At 42.2% G+C, this 21862-nt stretch overlaps 1 protein-coding gene across 1 annotated transcript in view; it reads right to left on the bottom strand.

The window, feature by feature from the left end:
* Nucleotides 1–17449, bottom strand: part of BBS2 (Bardet-Biedl syndrome 2) — a 31826-nt gene extending 14377 nt beyond the window's left edge. Inside the window, exons 1-7 of the mRNA XM_082862760.1 lie at nt 17257–17449; nt 12159–12390; nt 7619–7740; nt 7075–7137; nt 6185–6262; nt 2785–2889; nt 2615–2701 (exon numbers count right to left, since the gene is read on the bottom strand). Coding sequence (XP_082718886.1) covers nt 2615–2701; nt 2785–2889; nt 6185–6262; nt 7075–7137; nt 7619–7740; nt 12159–12390; nt 17257–17373 — 804 coding nt within the window. The 5' untranslated portion in view covers nt 17374–17449. The remainder of the gene's footprint in view (nt 1–2614; nt 2702–2784; nt 2890–6184; nt 6263–7074; nt 7138–7618; nt 7741–12158; nt 12391–17256) is intronic.
* Between the last annotated feature and the right edge of the window lie 4413 nt (nt 17450–21862).

A 21862-nucleotide genomic window follows, 5' to 3' on the forward strand; every position in this document is an offset into this window, starting at 1 on the left:
AAAGTTGAATCAGCTTTAAAGTCAGCTATGGTCTAGAAGTTTTCAAGAGTATTCCATGGGGCCCTGTGGCTTCTCAGGATGTACCTACGATCATCAGGGCCAAGGGGCCACAATCAGCTCTGTTTTCTTTTTCTTATTAAGTAAAAGCTGTTTTACATACTGGCCTGCACATAGTACTTCCCTTGAAGAAGTGGGTTGCCTGAGAGGCAGTACATTTCGAATATACAGGACAGTGCAAAAGTCCAAACTGCGTGGGTCTGAATTCCAGCTTTGCCACTGGGGGCTTTTTTTGCCTGTGGGATCTTGGACAAGTCTCTTAACCATTCCGTCCTTGGCCTCCTCATCTGGAGGTCAATAACTGATTGATCTGGAGATCAATAATAAGAACATGAGGAAAATAACTGTATCCACACCTCAGAGGTGTAATGACGCCTAAAGGAATTAACACGTGGTAAGCACTCAGAACAGGGCCTGGCACATAGAGGCATACAAGACATGTTAGCTCTATATACAAATTTTATCTTTACTATATGTAAATGTATACAATATAGTTATAGCTAAAGTTTGAAAAATGTCAACCTAGCCCAATCTTCCACCATATAACCTTTTGTAATAGCCCTGTTTAAGAGTCCCTCTTCCGGGACTTCTCTGGTGGTCTGGTGGTCTCAATGCAGGGGGCCCGGGTTCGATCCCTGGTCAGGGAACTAAGATCCCACATGCCGCAACTAAGAGCCCGCATGCTGCAACTAAGATCTGGTGCAGCCAAATAAATAAATAAATATTTTTTAAAAAAAGAGTCCCTCTCCCACATACACTACTGAGACACCTCAGAGAGCCCTACTATCCTCTGAGTCTCCTCTTCCCAAGGGAGGCCAATAACCAACCCATCAGAAACAAAAGCATCTCAGAACGACAATGAAGGATAACCACTTAAAATGATGACTTTGTTCTAAGCAAGAACATATGCATTATGTTAATAAAAGCCTAGCTACAGAAAATCTAATAGGGCAAGCATCTCAGCGACCACTATTTCTGTCTTTTCATAAACATCCTTCTGGGCAAAACTTTGCAATGAAAAACACTAATTTAGGTCATAGCTTACTACTAGTTCCTACCCCTTGTCTGAAGAATACCATGCTCTTAATAACAACATCAGTTAAGGCTGAAAATTATGGATGCTAAAGACTGTAAGGTAATGAATGGCCCGTATTAACCAAAGCTCTTCGCACAGTAACAGAACCCTCGAACTCAGACTGAACTGAACTTGCTTCTTTCTCACTACTCCATGGCCTTCAGCATTGCATTTCCACAATATTTAGCAAACAAGAGGGTTCATTTGCTAACTAAGAAACAGGACTACGAATTTATATTTCTGTGGATTTTCTATTCTTTTGCTTTATCCAACATGAAGGTTTTGCCTTGGAAGAGAAGATGAGCCTCCAACTCAACAAATGACGTACTAAAGAAAAAGTCAGTTGACTAGTCGCAGTTAATTTAGTAATTTTGTACCTATATTCACCTGTTGGATCTGTATATTTTCCTTTCAATGCTATTTCTGTTAAGTGCAGATATCAACTTTTCTACTTATATAATGAACTGTATAGTTTTCTTATCTTTTTTATGCCCTACAACAGATTATATAATAGAAATTTCTTAAAATTTTGAAAGCATTTAACGAGAAAAACATCTAGGTCCAGAGTCAGATCTGAAGGTTACTTTTGATAACTTCTCAAGTCAAGTAGTTTCTAATTCTCGAATCAACCATAATAATTTATATTCCTCCAGAACAGGGTCCCCTTTATGGATTTTCAAGTTTCTTAATAAGCAACTACATGGTCTTCTTTTATCATTTTTAACATCCACTACCAAAGACAAAACCAAGTGGAGAAGTAGCAACCAACGTAACAGTTTTTTAGAATCTGTTTTTCACACAACACCAAAGGAAGGTTACAAGGCACTGGCCAAAAGTAAAGAAAAATCAAAGAAGAAAAGATAGAATTAGCTGATCTCCTCCAGGCAATCGGCACTGACAGATGAAAGAGCTAGGGCAAATGGTATCCATGGAGATCTGACAGCTACTGAGCAGTTGCTAACAAGATAATCCTGACTTGCCAAAAGACTGTAGAAAATTCTGATTTGAAATTTAAAAAGGAGAGAAGCAAAAAAATTCTATTTTGAAGTTCTAGCTCAGAAAACAATATGCTAACATAATTCTTCCCATTAATTCTGTTTTTAGTCAGACTTGAAGATTTACTAGAAAAGAGCTATACACAGTTCACTATTAGCTTATTAAAAATCCTTTTTTTTTTTTTAACGTGCTTATGCTTAGGATCAACCTGACTAAATTGATTCTCATTCCTTCAAGGAAGAGATTTAGAAAGAACCTTCCTAGAGATTTTCCCCCAAATAGCGCTTATGAGATGGAAAGGACACTCACTCTGCAGTGTTGATAACTAGAGCAAGAATAAAAATACATGGGAAGATTATAAAGTTACATTTGAAAGCACAGCCAAGGAACTCAAGTTTATATTCTCGTGTTACTGCTGAGTCATACAGCCAATGTACCTCAGACAATTATTACTTTAAATCACACTTGAACTCTGTTTAAACTTACCTTCCCATTGGACCAACCGGTTATCAGTTCACACACTCCATCAGAATTAAGGTCAAAAGCATGAATGCTCATGGCATGGTTTTTGGACTGAAAAGCAATTTCAACAATTAGTACATAAGTCTCTCAATAAGTATAAAATCCCTGAACCTCAGAGGCTTAATCATACTAACTTTAATTCTCCAGTATCGGGCTGTTTTGTCATAAACTCCAACTGTGCCATTGGAAAGGGCATAACCAAATCGACTGCCATACATGGGACAAAGAGAGGTGATTATCTGCAAAAAATAATGATAAACACACAGTTCATTAAGGCTCAATTTGGTGCGAAGTGTGGCTTTATAAAACTGCATGCCTTGGGGGCTTCCCTGGTGGCGCAGTGGTTGAGAGTCCGCCTGCCGATGCTGGGGACACGGGTTTGTGCCCCGGTCCGGGAAGATCCCACATGCCGCGGAGCGGCTGGGCCCGTGAGCCATGGCCGCTGAGCCTGTGTGTCCCGAGCCTGTGCTCCGCAACGGGAGAGGCCACAACAGTGAGAGGCCCCGCATACCGAAAACAAAAACAAAAACAAAAACTGCATGCCTTGCTATAAGTATGTTAAAATTAGATTTAAATGCACTTCCAAACCATTAGAGGAGAATGCATTCCCCTTCTCTATGAGCCGTGTCATCTATTTCAGAGTTGGATAATCAGAATTAAATAAACTCACAAAATTTACTGTTTTAGACTGAGCATATGTAGCAAGTTTCAACAAATTAGTATTTTTTAAATAATAAAATTAAGGAATTAAGGAGGGAATAAGCCACGTACACAAGATCTGGAATATGTACAATAGATGTTATACACACTAACGCAAAATGTTTTAATTATTCCAGTTTCCTTAAGTTATGATACCCTACAGTCTAAATTTTAAAAGGACTTGTAAAATCCACAATTAAACATCTTTTAAGTGTATACTTTTCTATGACATAATTTATTGTTTGCTAGAGATGAAAGACATTTTTTAGAAGAAAACATAATCCTTTGAAAAGCAAAAACCCAGCACGTGGATTTCGGTATGTATCTAACAATATATATAATGTATATATTATACTGAAATATTTATAGAATTATTAGAGGATTTAACATACTTGAGGATAAAATTTTAGATACTGAAAAAAATTATCCTTAAAAGTTAAAACCAAAGTTTAATGATATCTATGATCCTGCAGATCTACTTCCTAATTCTGACACTAATACAAGAGATATAAAGAAATAAATTGTGTAAAGCAGAGAATAGTTATGTAATTTCTTCTACACCTACAGCTTTTCTATAAAACCACCCACTTCACTTAACTGAATACAAAGTGCTGGGTAGGACTCCAGAATTACTTAGCTCAAGGCATTCTTTTGGCAGTGCTGTTCAACTGCCAAATAAATTATAATTTTGCTGATGTGTGAAAAGACATTTGAACTAGGAGCAAAATCAAACCAAGAGGACAGGAAAACAGCCCTGAAATGCACAATCTTATGAAGTCCACATTTTCGTAAATTTAGCCCCAGTTTCCCTCGGTCCCTTAGTCCTTCATTAGCTCACTAGTTTCTTCTTTTGCGGACTAGAGGATCAAGAGGCACCTCAAATCCCTTGCTCTATTTCATGTTCTTCTGTCCTTTTCCAGGATTTAGGTAAGAGGTGTTTCAAAGAATGCACTCCCCTCACATCTAGTATTGACAATAAACAGAAATCCAACAACACCTCAATGATTCCCTAAAAGAGAAAAGATTTACTACAAAAATTTTTTTAAACAAAAAAATTTTTTTAAATTTATTCATTTATTTTTGCCTGCGTTGGGTACTCGTTGCTGCTCGCAGGTTTCTCTAGTTGCGGCGAGCGGGGGCTACTCTTCGTTGCGGTGCACGGGCTTCTCGTTGCGGCGGCTTCTCTTGTTGCGGAGCACAGACTCTAGGCACGTGGGCTCAGTAGTTGTGGCTTGTGGCTCTAGAGCACAGGCTCAGTAGTTGTAGCGCACGGGCTTAGTTGCTCCGCGGCATGTAGGATCTTCCCGGACCAGGGCTCGAACCCGTGTCCCCTGCGTTGGCAGGCGGATTCTTATCCACTGTGCCACCAGGGAAGTCCCAATTTACTACAAATTTGAATGAAAGGGAAATGGTAATGCAGGACACAGCACCTACAGGCCAGTGATTCTCAAGTTGTTTTTTTAACAGGGTGGTGGCAACCCCCTTCAAGAATCTAATGAAAGCTAAGGATCTTCTCTCTAGAAAAGCACACATTAAACACATACACATAAACAAAACCGCCCCCATATGGACACACCTCTTCAGACTGTTGTTTTTAGCACTCACTTCTCCCCTTCATTTTCCTCCATCCAAAGCTATTAGTTTACAACCATAATAACTAAGACTGCACAAAAAGTATAGTAAGTCGAAGTAAAAATCTATAATAAAGGTAAACCAGTTAAAACTGATTGATAACACTTTTATATATCAATATGCAGGTTTTGCTTTGTGGTCTCCCTTCTGTAGTCAGGGAAATAGAAGCCTGACGTCCCTAGACAGCTTTGTAAGTGGCGAGAAGCGAGGATGAGTAGCCAGGGTGAGTTCTGAGGCTGGTGCCCTCAAGCTTTTCTGACACAGATTCCCAAGCACCACCTGATTCAATTTTGCACAATCCCATCATTTTGATCTCCAACACTTCCTTCTTTTTTTTTTTTTTTCTGTCCATTTACAATGGTCACAGCCATGGCTCCTTTATCCCTTTCTCCTTCCTTAATTCAGAATATCCTAATTCTTTTTTCTGTTTCCATCTTGCCCAATCCTGGAAAACCAGCAGCAAATAAATATCCTAAGAATACCAAAACTACAAAGGATGAGAGTAATCTTCACTGTTTAAAAAAAAAAAAAACTCTAAGAAACATCTCAGGTTCAATTACATGAGTAATTCTAGTCACAAAGAAACTAGTCAAGTTCTCTAACATCTGATTTCTAAGTTTACCTGTAGAAATGTGCCTAAGAAGTACTTAATTTGAATTAAGAGAAAAAGTATAAAAATCTCATTTACACACTTTATTCAATATTCAACCCCATTTAAGACACATGAGGAGGAGGAGGCACAAAGCTTCAAATCCTGACCATATGCCACTTAACAGCCATGAGCTTGTGAGAGAAACTTAACAGGGAAACTTAACATGTTACCTCATCTGTAAAATGAGAACTAATAATACCTTCATAACAGGGTGGTTGTAGGATGAGTAAGTTCAGTGCCTGGCATATTTCAGGTGCACAATAAATGGTTGCTATTATTATCAGTAGTATGTATTAGCTCATTAAAAGAAATACCTTTATGTGCTCAATAATTTTTCTCTATTTAATCAGTCTTTTCAAGATATATCTTGATAAATGATATTTAAAATGCTTCTTTCTCTGTAATGCACAACTCTGTTTAATCCCCAGAGTTTTTACCCTAAAACTGTCTGGGTTGTGAGAAGATGTGCCAGCACTCTCCTTTAATGTTACATTTGACTATGCTAATCTGTCAACGTTATAATAATTCTGATACCTTCTTACACTTCTTACCTCTGTTTCTGTCATTTCTGCCACAATCTCATCTTCTTTAAAAACTCGGATATCAAAATCCTCAGATCCAACAAGAAGCTGAAAGGAAAAAAATCATACATATTTAGTTCAGCGAGTGAACACAGCAAAATTTCCAAAAATAAAACAAAAAAATCGCATGATACTTCGTATGTTCCTACAGCCACCCAGGAGTTCCAACTTCCCAGCAGTGTGATGCTCAGAAAGGTTCCTTCCACTGAGAAGGTTAAGATTCAGTCAGTGAAGAAAAAGTGGTTACTATTGATCCTGCCATGTGGGCTGCACCTCCTACCCAGAACAAGTTCTTTCACCAGGCACCTGAAAATGTTCTTCGTTTGGTGTCTGTCTGCCTGCAGGTGGAAGCCTTGTTTAAAAGCCAGAGCCCAGTATCCGTGGACAAGTGGAGGGTAAGTCAATGCCCAACACAGTACTTCACGGGCTGCTCAAGAAGTTAATTTCTAGAGAAACCATTAGAATAGTTTAAAAAGGCTAAGAGCCAATCTCTAAAACTTTCAGATTCCTGAAAAAGTTGGCTAAAACTGAGAACTAGGTACAATTTAAAAGCACTGGAATCAAGTTATAAGACTGTGAATGTGACTGCGATCCCATCAAATGTTCTGCCTTCTCTCCCTGTCAGGTGTCTTTGAAACATCATGGTCTTGATCTCTGTATTAGACAAACACAAGTAAATTATTGTTGAAAAGAGAGAAGAAAGACGAATGAGGCCAGTTAGCTCATCATTTAGGCAACAGAGCACCAAAATCACCTGTGAGAAGCTAACAGCTCTCTCAACACTAATGTCACCGTCATGGGAAAATGTCTGTACTCAGCTGAGAAGTATACACAAGTGAAGTATCTCCTCCCGCACATACCTCTTTCTTCCCATCACCATCAAAGTCACACAAGGCCAAGGAATGAACATTATCTCCAGTAACCTGAAAATAGAACCAAAATCATTACTGTACCATCTTTTTTCACTTAATCCAAACACAGGAGCTACATGAAAGAGAGGATGATACAAACCACTAATTTAAAATTCTAATTACTCATGTCCTTTTTTTTTTTTTTTTTTGCGGTACGCGGCCTCTCACTGTTGTGGCCTCTCCCGTTGCGGAGAACAGGCTACGGACGCGCAGGCTCAGCGGCCATGGCTCACGGGCCAGCCGCTCCGCGGCATGTGGGATCTTCCCGGACCGGGGCACGAACCCGTGTCCCCTGCATCAGCAGGCAGACTCTCAACCACTGCGCCACCAGGGAAGCCCTCATATCCTTTTTTAAAATGTACAGAATTATAAACATTGTTCTATTTTGTTTCTATTATTCATTACAGTTAGTGGTAAAAAACAAACAAGACATAAAGAATATTAAAAGTAAAAACGTTTAAGAGTACTAAAGAGAGTATTTCATTCTTCATACCGTCCAAAAGAGATCATTTCCTTCATGATCGAAACCCTGCAGAGCACAATTTCCACCAATAATTGCAAGAGGAGAGGAAATGTCTCCCAATGTCCCCAGCACAACTGCATTGGCCCCATCTGCTACCTAAGAAGGGAAAAAAGACAGAAACTCTCAAACACAATGCTGCACGGGCCCACTGGAGATAACATATATCCCTCTTTTTATTTAGATACTCAGAGTCGTCTGTCATCATTTCTGAGAAGCCACATGGTCTCCTGAGAGGCAGGCCAGGGCTGTCCACTGAGGACCGCGTCTGTGGCTTATGCGTGCTCATGCAAGGATGAGCACAGACCCAGGATAAACTCAGGCCCTTGGTCTCTCACACTAACCTGCTACGATAACCTACTACAAAATCCCAGGCTCTCTTGGACCACCAGGTTCTAAAGGCCAAATTCCCCAGAGAATCAAGACTTATGCCTTTAAACACCCAAACTTTTGTAACCTATTTTAACTATTTGAGATGGAAATCTTTTTAATACTTATTAATCAGTTCTCTTACTACTGCTCTTTTTAATTGTAAAGTAAATTGTAAAGTACTAAAAACTACAAACACCTATAGACCCACCATCCAGAAATAATAAGTGTCTTGACTTCTTGAATAAAGTACATAAGCACAATTTAATTTATTTTTGGAAGATTCGAGGACATCTTTGTAAACACTGTTTATTGTATAGGAAAATAGTCCTTACTTACATAATCTTTAAGTAGGAAAACTATAGAAAATAGATTGGCTATAAAAGAAAGAAAAGAATTCATAGCCCAAAACTACTAACTGGTCAATCAATCAATCAAGTTAAAAGGTAAAAAAAATAAACTGGGAAAAATAACTGCAATACATAGGACAAAGAGTTAATATGAGTTAATACAAAGTAAATAAGAAATGGGTAAACACACCCCAAGCAAAACTAAATAAATAAAATAAACAGGAAATTCACAAGAGAAGAAATACAAATAGCCAACAAGTATGAAAAAATGTTCATTCTACAATACATCATTTTCCACTTTTCAGATTAGCAAAGATGAGACCTATTGTTCGTTAGGGTGTGATAAAACAAGCACTCTCATATTCTGAGGGGGAGGTGGGAAAACAGGAGTCTTTCTAGAGAGCAGTTTAGCAATATCTAACAAAAATTTCACTTAGAAAAGGTTTTTAACTCAGCAATTGTAAAGCTGAATTCTTGTGATCATTAATTTTATGTGTCAACTTGGCCAGGCCATGGTACCCAGATATTTGGTCAAACATTACTCTAGACGTTTCTGTGAAAGTATTTTTCAGATGAGATTAACATTTAAATCTGTAGACTCTGAGTAAAGCAGATTACCCTGTAGAATGTGGGTGAGCCTCATCCAATCAGTTGAAGGCCTAAATAGAAAAAAGATTGACCTGCCTTGAGGAAGGAAGGATCCTGCCACCAGACTGCCTTTGGACTTGAGCTTCAGCATCAGTTCTTTCCTCTGTCTCTATCCTGCTGGCATACCCTGCAAATTTTGGACTTGCCAGCCTCCACAAGTGCATGAGCCAATTCCTTAAAATAAATCCATCTCCACTCCCTCTCTCTCTATATATACACATCCTATTGGTTCTGTTTCTCTGAAGAATCCTAATACAGTCCTAAACTCAATTTCAGTCTTATACAAAAATACAACAGTATCTTTGTCACACTGAAATAGGCAAAGATTTCTTAGGACAGAAAGAGCACTAACCATTAAAGAAAAAATTGATCAGCAAGACTTCATCAAAATTGAAAACGTTTGCTCATCAGAAGATACCTACCTATTGGAATGAGCCACGTATTGAGAGAAAATATTTATTTTACATGAATCTGACAGAGAACTTGTACCCAGTATATCCAAAGACCATCTACGAATCAATAATACACCCAAACTACCAATAAAAAATAGGCAAAAGACAGACTCACAAAAGAAGACATACCAATAAAAAAAAAGCACAAGAAAAAGTGTTCTACATCACTGGTCACAAGGAAAATGCAAAATGAAACCACAGTAAGATACCGCTTCACACCTACTAAAATGACTCAAATTACAAAGACTGGCAACACCAAATGCCGACAAGAAATGTGGAGCTAATGGAACTCTCACACATTGCTGATGGAAGTGTAAAACGGTACAACTACTCCTAGGTATTTACCCAAGATGAACTAAAACATATGTCCACAAAAAGACTAGGACAAAAATGTTTACAGCAATTTTATCCATAATTGCCCCAAACTGGAAACAACCCGGATGTCCATGCCACATGTCCATCAACAGAAGAATAAACAAATTGTGGCATATTCACACAATGGAATTACTACTCGGCAACAAAAAAGAACTACTGGTAGGGACTTCCCTGGTTGTCCAGTGGGTAAGATGCCATGCTCCCAACGCAGTGGGCCCGGGTTCGATCCCTGCTTGGGGAACTATAGCACACACGCATGTAGCAACTAAGAGTCAGCATGCCGCAACTAAGAGCCCACATGCTGCAACTAAGAGCCCGCATGCTACAACTAAGACCCGGCGCAGCCACAATAAATATTAAAAAAAAAAAAAAGAACTACCGCTAAATGCAACAACAAGTATGATTCTCACAGACGTTAAGTGAAAGAAGCCAGACACCAAAGAGTACATTCTGTATGATTCCATTTGTATGAAGTTCAAGAACAGGGAAAACTAGTCTAAGGTGACAGAAATCAAAACAGTGAATATCTATAGGGAATAGGAATTGACTGGAATGGGGCACAGCAAAATTTTCTGAAGTGATGAAAATGTTCTACTGGGTTGGCCAAAAAGTTGTTCGTTCGGTTTTTCCATAAGATGCTTCCATAACACCCCCGATATATTTTTATTGGGGGGTGTTGATTACAGGGATCAAAACTCATTGAACTGAACACTTAAGGTTTGTGTATCTCACTGTATGTACATTTTACCTCAATTAAAAAATACCAAAGGAAAAAAACTTCATTTCTAAGAACTTACCCTTAGGAAATAATCGGAGAAGTTGGCAAAGATATATGCTTATGAAATTATCAATTGTAATAGAGAAACTACGGAAATAACATAAATATGAAACAATATGGAAAGGGTTAAACAAATTATGATATATTTTAACACAATGAAATACTATAGAGCCAATAAGAATAAAGCATAGATATATAGTAACTTCAATATAAAGTTCAATACAGTACACATATTTCTGAATAAAAAGGCCACATGTAATATCCAGGGAGTAGAAGCAACCCAAATGTCTATTAAATGATGAATGGATAAATAAAATGTTGTTTATACATACAATGGAAAATAACTCAGCCATAAAAAGAATGAAGTATGATACATGTAACAAAATGTCCAGAATAGGGCTTCCCTGGTGGCGCAGTGGTTAAGAATCCTCCTGCCAATGCAGGCGACACGGGTTTGAGCCCTGGTCCAGGAAGATCCCACATGCCGCGGAGCAACTAAACCCATGCGTCACAATTACTGAGCCTGCGCACCACAACTACTGAAGCCCACGTGCCTAGAGCCCGTGCTCCGCAACAAGAGAAGCCACTGCAATGAGAAGCCCATGCACTGCAATGAAGAGTATCCCCCCTTCCCCGCAACTAGAGAAAAGCCTGCGCGCAGCAACGAAGACCCAACACAGCCAAAAATAAATAAATAAAATAAATTTATAAAAGAAAATGTCCAGAATAGGCAAATCTATGGAGACAGAAAGTAGACTGGTGGTTGCTTAAGGATGAGAGGTTGGGGGAAAATGGGGAGTGACTACTAATGGGTATGGGTTTTTTTCTGGAATAATGAAAATGTTCTATAATTGATTGTGGTGTAGTTACACAACTCTCTGAATAAACCACTGAATTGTATACTTTAAATAGGTGAGTTGTATGGTATATGAATTATATCTTAATAAAGCTATTATAGAAAAAAAGTAAAAGGCTACATGTATATAGCATGATCCCATTTTGTAAAAAAAAAAAAAATCACTCACAAATACTTAGTAAAAAGTCGGGATAACTCAATTCAAGAGTTAAGTGCTATTTCCAAATGAAGAAACCATGTGTAATTATTTTTATTTTGCTTCTATATCTTTTCTATAATAAATTTGGATTATCTGAGTATTAAAGTTGCAGTAGCCTGTAGATGGCAGGCTACAGTAAGTGCTCCTCCTAGAAACTACTATACTAAACTTTAATGCAAAGCCACCAGGAGTCCTGTTTGCTGGCTCCCTGGCTGTTGGCAGAACTCTCAATGGCAAATCTTGACAGATGGTAGTAGCACAGATATACCTCCTGAGAGATAAACTGGAGTGTCAAAAAGTGGTTACCAACCATGACCAAATAAATGTCAAGTACACAAAGGCGATGTAAATGGCAAAATCCGCATGTTTTTTAACTACAACAACCACATAAAAATCCAAAATAAATGTCTGATCTCTTTTAATCATAAAAAAGAAAAAGTGGACACTAATGGGTAACGGAAGTTTTATGGTTATAAAGGGGTATACTTGCCTCTCTGTAGAACAAATCTGAATTATTGTAGACATCATAAGCCAGAAGATTAGTCTGTGTCCCCACTAAAAGAGCATCATAGCCAAGTTCAGGGTTCAGTACTCCTGCAGTCAGGCAGCTGACTGCCTGGTTAATGTTGAGAAGTGAAACATCAGACTCCAGGGGGCTCTGGAAGACCCTGGATGCACTGAAATGCTGGCTCCGGGTATGAGGGTTGTGAATAAAAACCTAAAACAAAAACAGTTAATTACATCCCCTTAAAATACCAAAAATGTAAAATTAACATACATCTTTTTAAAAAAGACTCAGGTTATTAACAGATATCAACATTAACAAGAAGTGACTTTAATCACCTACAAAACTTAAAACGCCCATACACAGTTCTGTGCATGGCTGGCTTTCAGTCACTGCAAACTGTGGAAACCCAGTGGTTCTTAGCCTTGTAAAGAACGAGGTAATAGCCAAGATCTAGTTGTTGCTTCCCAGGGCAGCTTATATACTACCCACCAGTAGAGTGTTAAAGCACTCTTACAAACCATCCTTTTCCTGGTCAACCTGTAGGAAGCTGCTACCAGCTACCATGTGATTGCTACACACGAAGATCAGAGAAAATAGAATAATAAACACTTCCTTTAGTATCTTCCATCCAAGCACCTAACTAGTTCACTTCCTAACCCTTAAAACTCGTAGGTAGTAGATTTTTCTTACAAACCTAAACTGAGTCACACAAAGCAAGCTTCTTGAAGGCTTTCATAGTCTATACTAGTAAGACAGAATTAAATAATGAGCTCAAAGTGAATGAATTTAGCAGTTTCAGCTGTCATAAACAATCATCTGAGTATCCCTACAAATCTTTAAATTTCCTTGGGCTTCTGTAAAAGGAGGTTTAGACTAACACATGCATTCTCAGATATGGCTCTCAAGACGCGTGGCTGGGTTTGGGGCGGGGGGGATCTTATACATGAGAATGGCTTGTAGCCTCCAAAGGGTCTCTATAAAAACTGATATACTGCACATCTGTGGTATTAAAATTTCATTAGGGAAATTTTAATTTTCTGAAAAAAGCTCCATGGGAGGCAATATGGAAAAAAAAGAAAAGGATGAGAAACCGCACTAGAGATGCCTTAAGCCCCTTCTAGTTCTAAAATTTGCTAATGTTAAATGAGCATTTCACCCCTTGGTATAAACCTGTAACCAGGCGAGGCCAGTCTGGTTGCTCCACTCAAAAGGCCAATACTCGAGAGACAAGCGTTGGTGGAAAAGGAAACTTTGCTTTACTCGAGAGGCCAGCAACCGGGGAAGATGGTGCACTAATGTCCTAAGACCACCTCCAAGTTGCCAGTTAGCAGACAAAGGTTTTAAAGGCAGTGTGAGGGAGGGATCCGCAGGGTGCATGAGCAGCTCGTGCACAATTCCTGGATTGGTTGGCAACAAGCTGAAGTTTCAAGCATCACCTATCTTCTGGCTTCAACCGGTCTGGGGTCTATGTGCTTGTGATCAGAAGTTTTCATCTGGTAGGAGTCTGCTCCCTGTAAAAACAGCTTAGGAATGTGTGTCAGACTTTTATAGCTTTCGGGGAACTGGGAGCTGGGAGCTCCCCGTGACTCTTTATGGCTGGTTTAGAGTCTAAATTGTTGCCAGTTTCCCAGCTCAACAGCTTGGTTCTCCATCTTCCCATTCCTAATAATTAACTCTTGAGCCAGCCTTCTGAGACTCAGGGCAGGCCTGGGAGACTAAAGCTTTTCTACAAACAAGAGGCAGGTGGAGGACATGGAGGGGAGGGGTCTGTCCCAGGAAGGCCCCATAGGGTCCAGCTGGGTTACAATGCCTGCTTTTCTTTGATAATCCTCAATCCTGAGGAGGAACAGGTGTGGAACAAGAAAGGCAACGAAGTTTGGGATAGAGAAGTTAATTAGAAACTCAGCAGAGGAACTCAGTTTTAGGAGACTCGGTTTTAAATCCAAGCAGGATTCATTTTAAATTATTATCTAAACAAGGTAACCTATTTGACAAAAAATAATTTTTAAAAGATTGGTTAGAAACATAGAGATAGTGTGTGTAGCTACTGAATACTGTGTTCATGTTCTCATTTGTGTAATACTTTACAACATGCTTTTATCAACATTACTGCATTTGGTCCTCACAACAACATTTGGTCCTCCTGATATACAGAGGAGGTCAGAAGGGTTAAGGCCCTTTCCCAAGGTCTCACCACTGATAAGTGACAGGGCTAAGATGCAAGCCTGGTGTCTGGCTCCAGTAATCTCTAGCCACATCTTCCTTCCTTTTATAACAGTTCTGAACAAAAGAATTCTTACAGAGTCTTCTAGTAATTAGACAGGCTGAGAAAGAACTGGAGGAAAAATAACCTGTGGACTTCATGTTCACTGTTATTGGGATGCAAAGAGTTTGGAGGTTGCTGTCATGAGCAAGAGCCCCAGGAGTCTGGTTTCTCCCTAGTTCCCCTCCTGCTGTTTGTTCTCTGCATACAGCAATCAGCGCCCTGGAGACTCACCTGTCCCTCAGGCTCAGTCACACAACAAACAGATCACTCCCAGTGCCTTCAGCCAAAGGACTGGCTGAAGTTCACATATCTGTTCTGGCTGAGGGGGTGTTGCCGACAATATAAATTCCAACTAGGCCCTCCAATTCCACGGTGACAGGAAACCTGTCCCCCGATGAACTAATGTTCATCCTGCAAGAAACCCCTTTTTAAAACATCCTTGCTCAGGTTCAGAGACCAGATCCCAGTAAGTCAGCCCCCCATTCACAGCAGAGTCCCACTGAAAATGACAAAATCCTGTTTTTAGAGACACGGACCCCGACAGTCAAGGAGGGCTTTAGCCTTACCTGCAATGTTTGTTTTTAAAGGATAATATATTTGTGTATTATTTCGATCATAAAATAATACCAATTTTTTCTTTAAGTCTAAAGATAAAAGATCAGGTCAGAACTTCAGATTTGTTTTTGAAGTTCTGAATGTAAAGTGTCCAATTACACAGGACACAGGAACTTCTCTCTCTCTCCCTTTTTTTCCCCCCATCTTCAGAAAGAGACTTAGAGTCAAGCATCCCTGCCTCCCACTCCAGGTCACATTCTAATGAAAGTGCTTCCATAGAAACCTCTGCCTGATCTTCCCGCTTCCACTCCTATACTCCCCCCACTGCAGCTCTGTTGCAGCACCAGCCAGTAATCCTTTATCTAAAACATAAACCGAATCCCATCACGCACTTTATTAAAACCAAGGTCTTTACGGTGGCCTACAAGGCCCTATATGATCCAGCCGCTGGCTACCCCACTGCTTCCCTCAATCCATTCCAGCCCCAGCAACTTTCTTGTGTTTCTGGAACACACCAAGTATATCTCTACCTCAGAGCCTTTGTACTTGCTGGTACACTTACTCCCCCTATCTGCAGGGCTGGTTTCCTCATTTGCTTCAAACCTCTGATCCACAGTTATCAGAGGCCTATCTGATCACCCTGTCTAAAATAGCAATCTCCCATCACCCCCAACCCCTTACTCTGTTTTTCTCCCATGGAGACAGTGTGTGTGTTTCTGTTAACTATCTGGCTCCCCCTCTCAAAGTAACCTCCAAGGGGATGAGACTTGTCTGTCACCTTCACCCTTGTAACTGCAGAGCTAAGAACAGTGCCCAGCACATAGCAAGCCCTCAATAAATCAGGGGCTGAGCTAACATCAATGGGATCTTTTCAACCCACTTATGTAGCTGCTGTGCACCTACAGCAGAACCAATATGAATTTTTGGTATTTGTCAGTGCCTACTAACATCATTACGTACGAGGCTCTGTGCTAAATGCTTTCCTCCATCACACAACTTAATGAAAATGAATCATTACTTTTTACTTATGGATCCCAAGGCATGGCATATGAGAAAACATACAACATAGGTGGCAGTGTCTCGAAAACTGTAAATCATTATATAAATGTTAGCTTATTAAATCCACACTGGGTCAGAGAACATGCACTCTAATCTCATTTCTACCACTTTCCAGTTGAACAGCCTCAAACATTGCTTTGAACCTCTCTGAACCATTATTTCTAATCAGTAAAGTGGGAGTAATAAGAAGAAAATAACAGCTAACAGTGACCACTGCCTATAAGCGCATGACATGTATCAGTAGTAACTTACTTAATCCTCTTAGCAACCCTATGCGGTAGATACTAAGTACCTTGCTCAAGGTCATGAACTTAGTAGGTACGGGAGCCACAATCTACGACACCTGTGCTATATGGCAGCGGTTGGCAATTTAGCAAGGATACTGAGATGATTAACGTAATAAGGCTTTGCACCTGTTAGAAGTTACTACGCTTGGCGTCATAGTATTCCACGGTTTGGGGGCATGCCTCCGTCAACAGTTTCTTGATTTGCCTTGTCTGCTGTCCTTCTGGACTATAAGCTTTACTGAAAGTCAGGACTCCAACTTTATCTCTGAATCCCCAAGATCTAGCACGAAGGAGGTGTCCAGTAAGTCTGGTGAATGCTGAATGACTATATCTTTTTCGTCTCTGTGAGTCCCACACCTTGCCCAGCACCCGGCACATAGTAAGCCCCTAAAAGGTACTTAGTAAATAAATTATAGGAAGAGACGTGACTGTACGTGGATAAAGATCGAAAGTGCAATTTGAATCACTTAAGGGTCTTTGTGATTCCCTCCCCTCCCCCCCCCCCCCCCCCCGTAAAGTTGTTGGCTCTGAGAGGCAGCCTGAGATAGTAGGAGTTCCAGAGCAAAGGGCAGAGGCCCTGGGCTCTAATCTGGGGTCTGCCATTACTGCTAACCCTGACTAAGCCATTCCCCCTCTGGGGTCTTCTCTTCCGTAAGCTCCCTGTCTGTAGAGAGTCACCAACATTGTCCGAGTCTAAGTGCCTGAAGACAAGTTAACTGCTCAGAAAAGCCGTTCTGCGTGATTATTCATGTGTGCGCAGGATGGAGAGCTACGGAGGTTGCCGGGCAACCCTGGCTGGGGGAGGAGCCTGAGAATGAGGAGCTGGACTGCAGGGACCTAGCGGGCAGAGGTCGTGGGGACTCCAGGGGCCCGGACCCCGTGCGGGTGGGAACTTGGGGGAGCGGTTACCTTGCCTGCTTGGGTAGCGGCCGCCAGGCACGGGTGAGTCCCGTCGTAGCGCCCTACGGCCACCATGCGGGGGCTGATTTTGTGGCGCAGTTTCAGGGTGAACACAGGCAGCAGCATGATGGCGACAGCTCAGGAGAAGAGGGCTAGTGGTCCGATACCGGTGCAGCGAAGCCGGCCTCACCCGCGGCGGTGAAGAAAGCGTGGACCAGGCCGGGCGGGAAACTGAGCGAGACTGAGCTGGACCCCCGGCCACCGGCTTTTTCTGCGGTTGCGCAGGCCCGCCCACCTAGTTCTGCGGCTGCGCGGTCGGGCCTCAGGCTCGGCTGAGGCTGAAAATGGGTCTCGGTGGTGGAGTCGTGTCTTTCGCAGCTGTAACTTATCCGCGTTGGATTCGACTCAACTAACAGGTCTGCAGTGGCGGTATCTGAGCCAGCGCACCCCTGGGGCTTCTTCTAGCACTACAACCAAGCTGCTGCACCGTTGCAGACTACGCGCACGTCAACCACACTCCAAAGGGTCATTAATTAAAGAAACATGCCTTGAATGACTACTCTTCCCCTTAGTTTAGCTGTTATGTTGATGCCCACAGTAGTTACTAAATATATAGACTCTTTAAAAAAAATGTTTTAAACTCTCACCTTTAAATGGTCCATGCTCCTTTGTAAGATGCTCTATAAATTTTAAATGCGAACACGAAAAATTGAAAAGTCATTGAAAACTTCTCGACATTCATTCAGATAATTTACGAGGGTTCACTATGTGTCAGGCACTGTTCTAGACAACAGAGGTATGGTAGTTAACATGAGACAAACCTCTGCCCTCCTGGAGCTGACCTCCATTTCGGGGGAGACAAACACTAACTGAGAAATACATGTGGGAGGTCTTTTGGTAGCAAGTGGTAAGGAGGGAAGAGGGATAGAAGTTTGGAGGTAGTGCAGTTTTAAATAAGGTGGTGGGTAAGAGACCTCACTGAGAAAGTCACGTCCAGGCAAGAACTTGAAAGAAGTAAGGGAGTCAGTTTTGAGGAAGAGGGTTCCAGCAGAGGAAATTCAGGTGCAAAGGTACCGAGGGCTCGCTCTGGCTGCCTTCTGGAAATAAACGGTTAGGGATGAGGGACGAGATGAATGGGAAGCAACAGAGGAGACTGAGAAGGAAGCCAAGTGAAGACAGTGTTGCCAGGAGTGTCAGATGCTGTAGGTGGGTTTTGAAAGATGGGTTCTAGAATATTCTTGATATTTGCATTTTGTAATTACAGCCGTACAAATGAGCATCTTTTTTCAAGCGTACTGGGGGTGGTCTGTGACTAGTTGTATTCTCTTCTGGAGATAATGTCAAAAGACTAAATTTGGGCTTCCCTGGTGGCGCAGTGGTTAAGAATCCACCTGCCAATGCAGGAGACACAGGTTCGAGCCCTGATCCGGGAAGATCCCACATGCCACAGAGCAACTAAGCCCGTGCACCACAACTATTGAGCCTGTGCTCTAGAGCCTGCAAGCCACAACTACTGAAGCCCACTTGCCACAACTACTGAAGCCCACGTGCCTGGAGCCTGTGCTCCACAACAAGAGAGGCCACCGCACTGAGAGGCCCGCACACCACAGAGAGAAGTGGCCCCCACTCACTGCAACTGGAGAGAGCCCACACACAGCAATGAAGACCCAATGCAGCCAAAAATAAAATAAATTCAATAAATAAATTTATAAAAGACTAAATTTGAGGATGGAATGTAAGGCCTGAGCCAATAGCCCGATAAACCCCGTCTGATAGGCCCTGCCTCTGACTTCTCCCAGCTCCTTTCTGCCCCAGTGTCTCTGCTTCACTGCCTAGACCCCACAGTCCTGTAGCACTTACCCAACCAGCCCTGTAATGGAAATTGCCCTGGGTCTGTCCTCCTGCCTTTTACCATTAGAACTTCGTGAGGTACCCCTCCCCTCAGCCCCTAGACTCTGCCTCCAGGGAGGCATCAGCTCACTGAATCCACTCCATTTTGCTAATAGCTGATCACAAGGCTGACAGGCCACCCCTCCCAGGAACAGCTTATAAGGAATAAATCTCTAATAAAGGTCATCTCACAGTCTTCATTTTTCTGACAAACATGTATTGAGGGTCTCTGTATGCTAGTCAGTGTTCAAGTAGTTAGGGACACCATGGTATACAAGGAAGACATAATCTGTGCCCTCATGGAATTTACATCTAAGAGTGCATTCATTTGCTAATACACCACCATAACAAAATATCACAAACTGGGTAGCTTAAACACAGAAATTTATGCAATCACAGTTGTAGAGGCTGGAAGTCCAAGATCAAGATGCCGAAACAATTGATTTCTCCTGAAACCTCTCTCCTTGGCTTGCTGCCTCGTCCCATGGTTGTCCCTCTGTGCATGCACACTTCTCTGTGTGTCCAAATTTCCTCTTCTGGTAAGGACACCAGTCTGATTGGATCAGGGCCTGCCCTAAGGGCCTCATTTTAACATAATCACCTCTTCAAAGGTCCTAACTCCAGATAGGCGCGTTCTGAGTACTGGGTGTTAGGACTTCAACAAATGAATTTGGATGGAGGGGTACAAAATTCAGCCTGTATCAAGGGGACAGGGAGAAACAGACACTGAACAGGAAAGCAAATAAGATCACTTTCTCTGATAAGGCTGATGTGCTGAGGCTCAGAAAAGGCTTTTCAGAGGAAGTGACATTTGAACCAAGAGCTTTATGACAAGAAAGTGTCAGCCATTAGAAGATGTGAGGGAAGGGCATTCCAGACAGAGGGAACAGCAAGAGCAAAGGCCCAGGCTGGGCACGTTTGAAGATCAGGAAGAAGACAAGGTGGCAGGAGCCTAGCGAGTGAGAAAGAGAGGCCAGGAGGGGCCACAACACACAGGACTATGAGCCACACCAAGGAGCTTGGGTTTTAGTCTCTAGCAGGCAGACAAGTCCATGGCCTGCTGGCTATCTACGTAAGGCTGGTCTTGGCCTCCATCCACCTGGTGAAGCCTCGCTCACTCAGTGTACTGCCTTGGGGGCCTGCAACTTTGCTTTCGCTCTTCCCTACAGGACAGTACCAGCAGCAGTGGCAGCCATCACCGACATTTAATGAGCATTTTCTAGGTGCCATTCTGAGTACTTTATACGGATCATCTCTCTTAATCCTCCCTATGAGGCAGATACCACTGTTATCCCATTTGACAGATGACAAAACCTTCCCAGAGTTACCTCCTCCCTTCATAACTCTTCACTGGTTCCCCATTTGCGGCCAAAGTAAGTTGAAGCCCTTTGACAGATTACACAAAGATCTCCAAGTTCTGACCACTGCTGGCCGCTGCAGCCTCTGCATTTGCTGCCTCCTGCCTCAAGCCCAGTCCCTTCTCAGCTGCTTTCTTAGCCTCTCCGCCTTTGCTCACACTAGCCCTCTGCCTGGAATGTCCTCACCCTCACCTCATAGGTTGGACAGCACCACTCCAGGGAGTCGTGTCTGACGGTCTCTCTTACAGCAGCTACCACACTTGGGAGGTAGCCTCCTTTCCTCTCTGTGCTTTCATGGGTCACCCAGCAGTCTGTCATTCGCCTTATTGGGGGTATTTGAGTCTTTGCATCACAACCCTAATTAGGAACAGCAATGGATTCCCCAGAAGGGTAGAGAATCCCCATCCTCCCTGCCAAGCGCTGATCAGGGCAGGGACTTGGAGGCCTTCCAACCATGGCCAGGAGAGGCTGGCCTACAGTCTTCTCTACCTCTCACCACCCACTAGGAATCACTGGCTTTTCAGAGGGGACACATCTTCACATCAGGGAGATCTGAGGCTCCTGAGAACCCAAGACTTGGAGGGGAGGAGCTTGTGGGCTCCAGGTTGGCAGCATTCCATAGCAGGTGAGCCCACAAGCCTTGAGAACCTGCAGACCTGGCTTTAAATTACTCCTCGGTCAATCACTAGTTGAGACTGGGGCCCATCATTTAGTCCTCATGCCCACATGTATTGAGTGCCTTCTCTGTGCCAGGCACTGGACACACTAACTCACTGAATCCTCGCAGCCACCCTGTGAGGGAGATTCTGTCATCCTCCCATTGTACAAGAGAGGAAACTGAGTCACGGGCCGTTTTATAACCTCAGTCCAAGGTCACACAGCTGGGAAGTGGCAGAACCAGGAGGGCTCGCCCAGGTGGTCTGGGCTCCAGAGCCTGAGCCGCTAACCACTGCACGTCCTGTCTCCTTCAGTCAACACCCCAAGCACCAGTGTCGCTTCTAGAAAAGAGAAAGATTAATAGCACTACTTCTGGGGAATGTTGCTGTGAGAATTAGACCAACGAATATAAATAAACGACTTGAAGCAATGCCTGGCACTTAATAAGGGACCCCATAAATGATTATTATCGTCATTATTATAAGGTTATTATTATTACCTATAGATGAAAAGGCTGCTTTTGACTTGCTAGGGTTGCTATTGTAATAAAGTTGGTGTCTTTTTTCTTTTCTTTCTTTTTTTTTTTTAGCAGGTAGCTTTGTTCCAAATATCCTCTCAGCACCGGGGTTAGAAAAGCCAACCTCACTAGTCAAGGTCTGGTGGACCTAGTTGAGACCAAGAATTTAGATCCTGACTTACAGGGGCCATGC

The sequence above is a fragment of the Leucopleurus acutus genome, assembly GCF_964270905.1.
Source record: "Leucopleurus acutus genome assembly, chromosome: 20".
NCBI classification, from domain to species: Eukaryota; Metazoa; Chordata; class Mammalia; order Artiodactyla; family Delphinidae; genus Leucopleurus; species Leucopleurus acutus.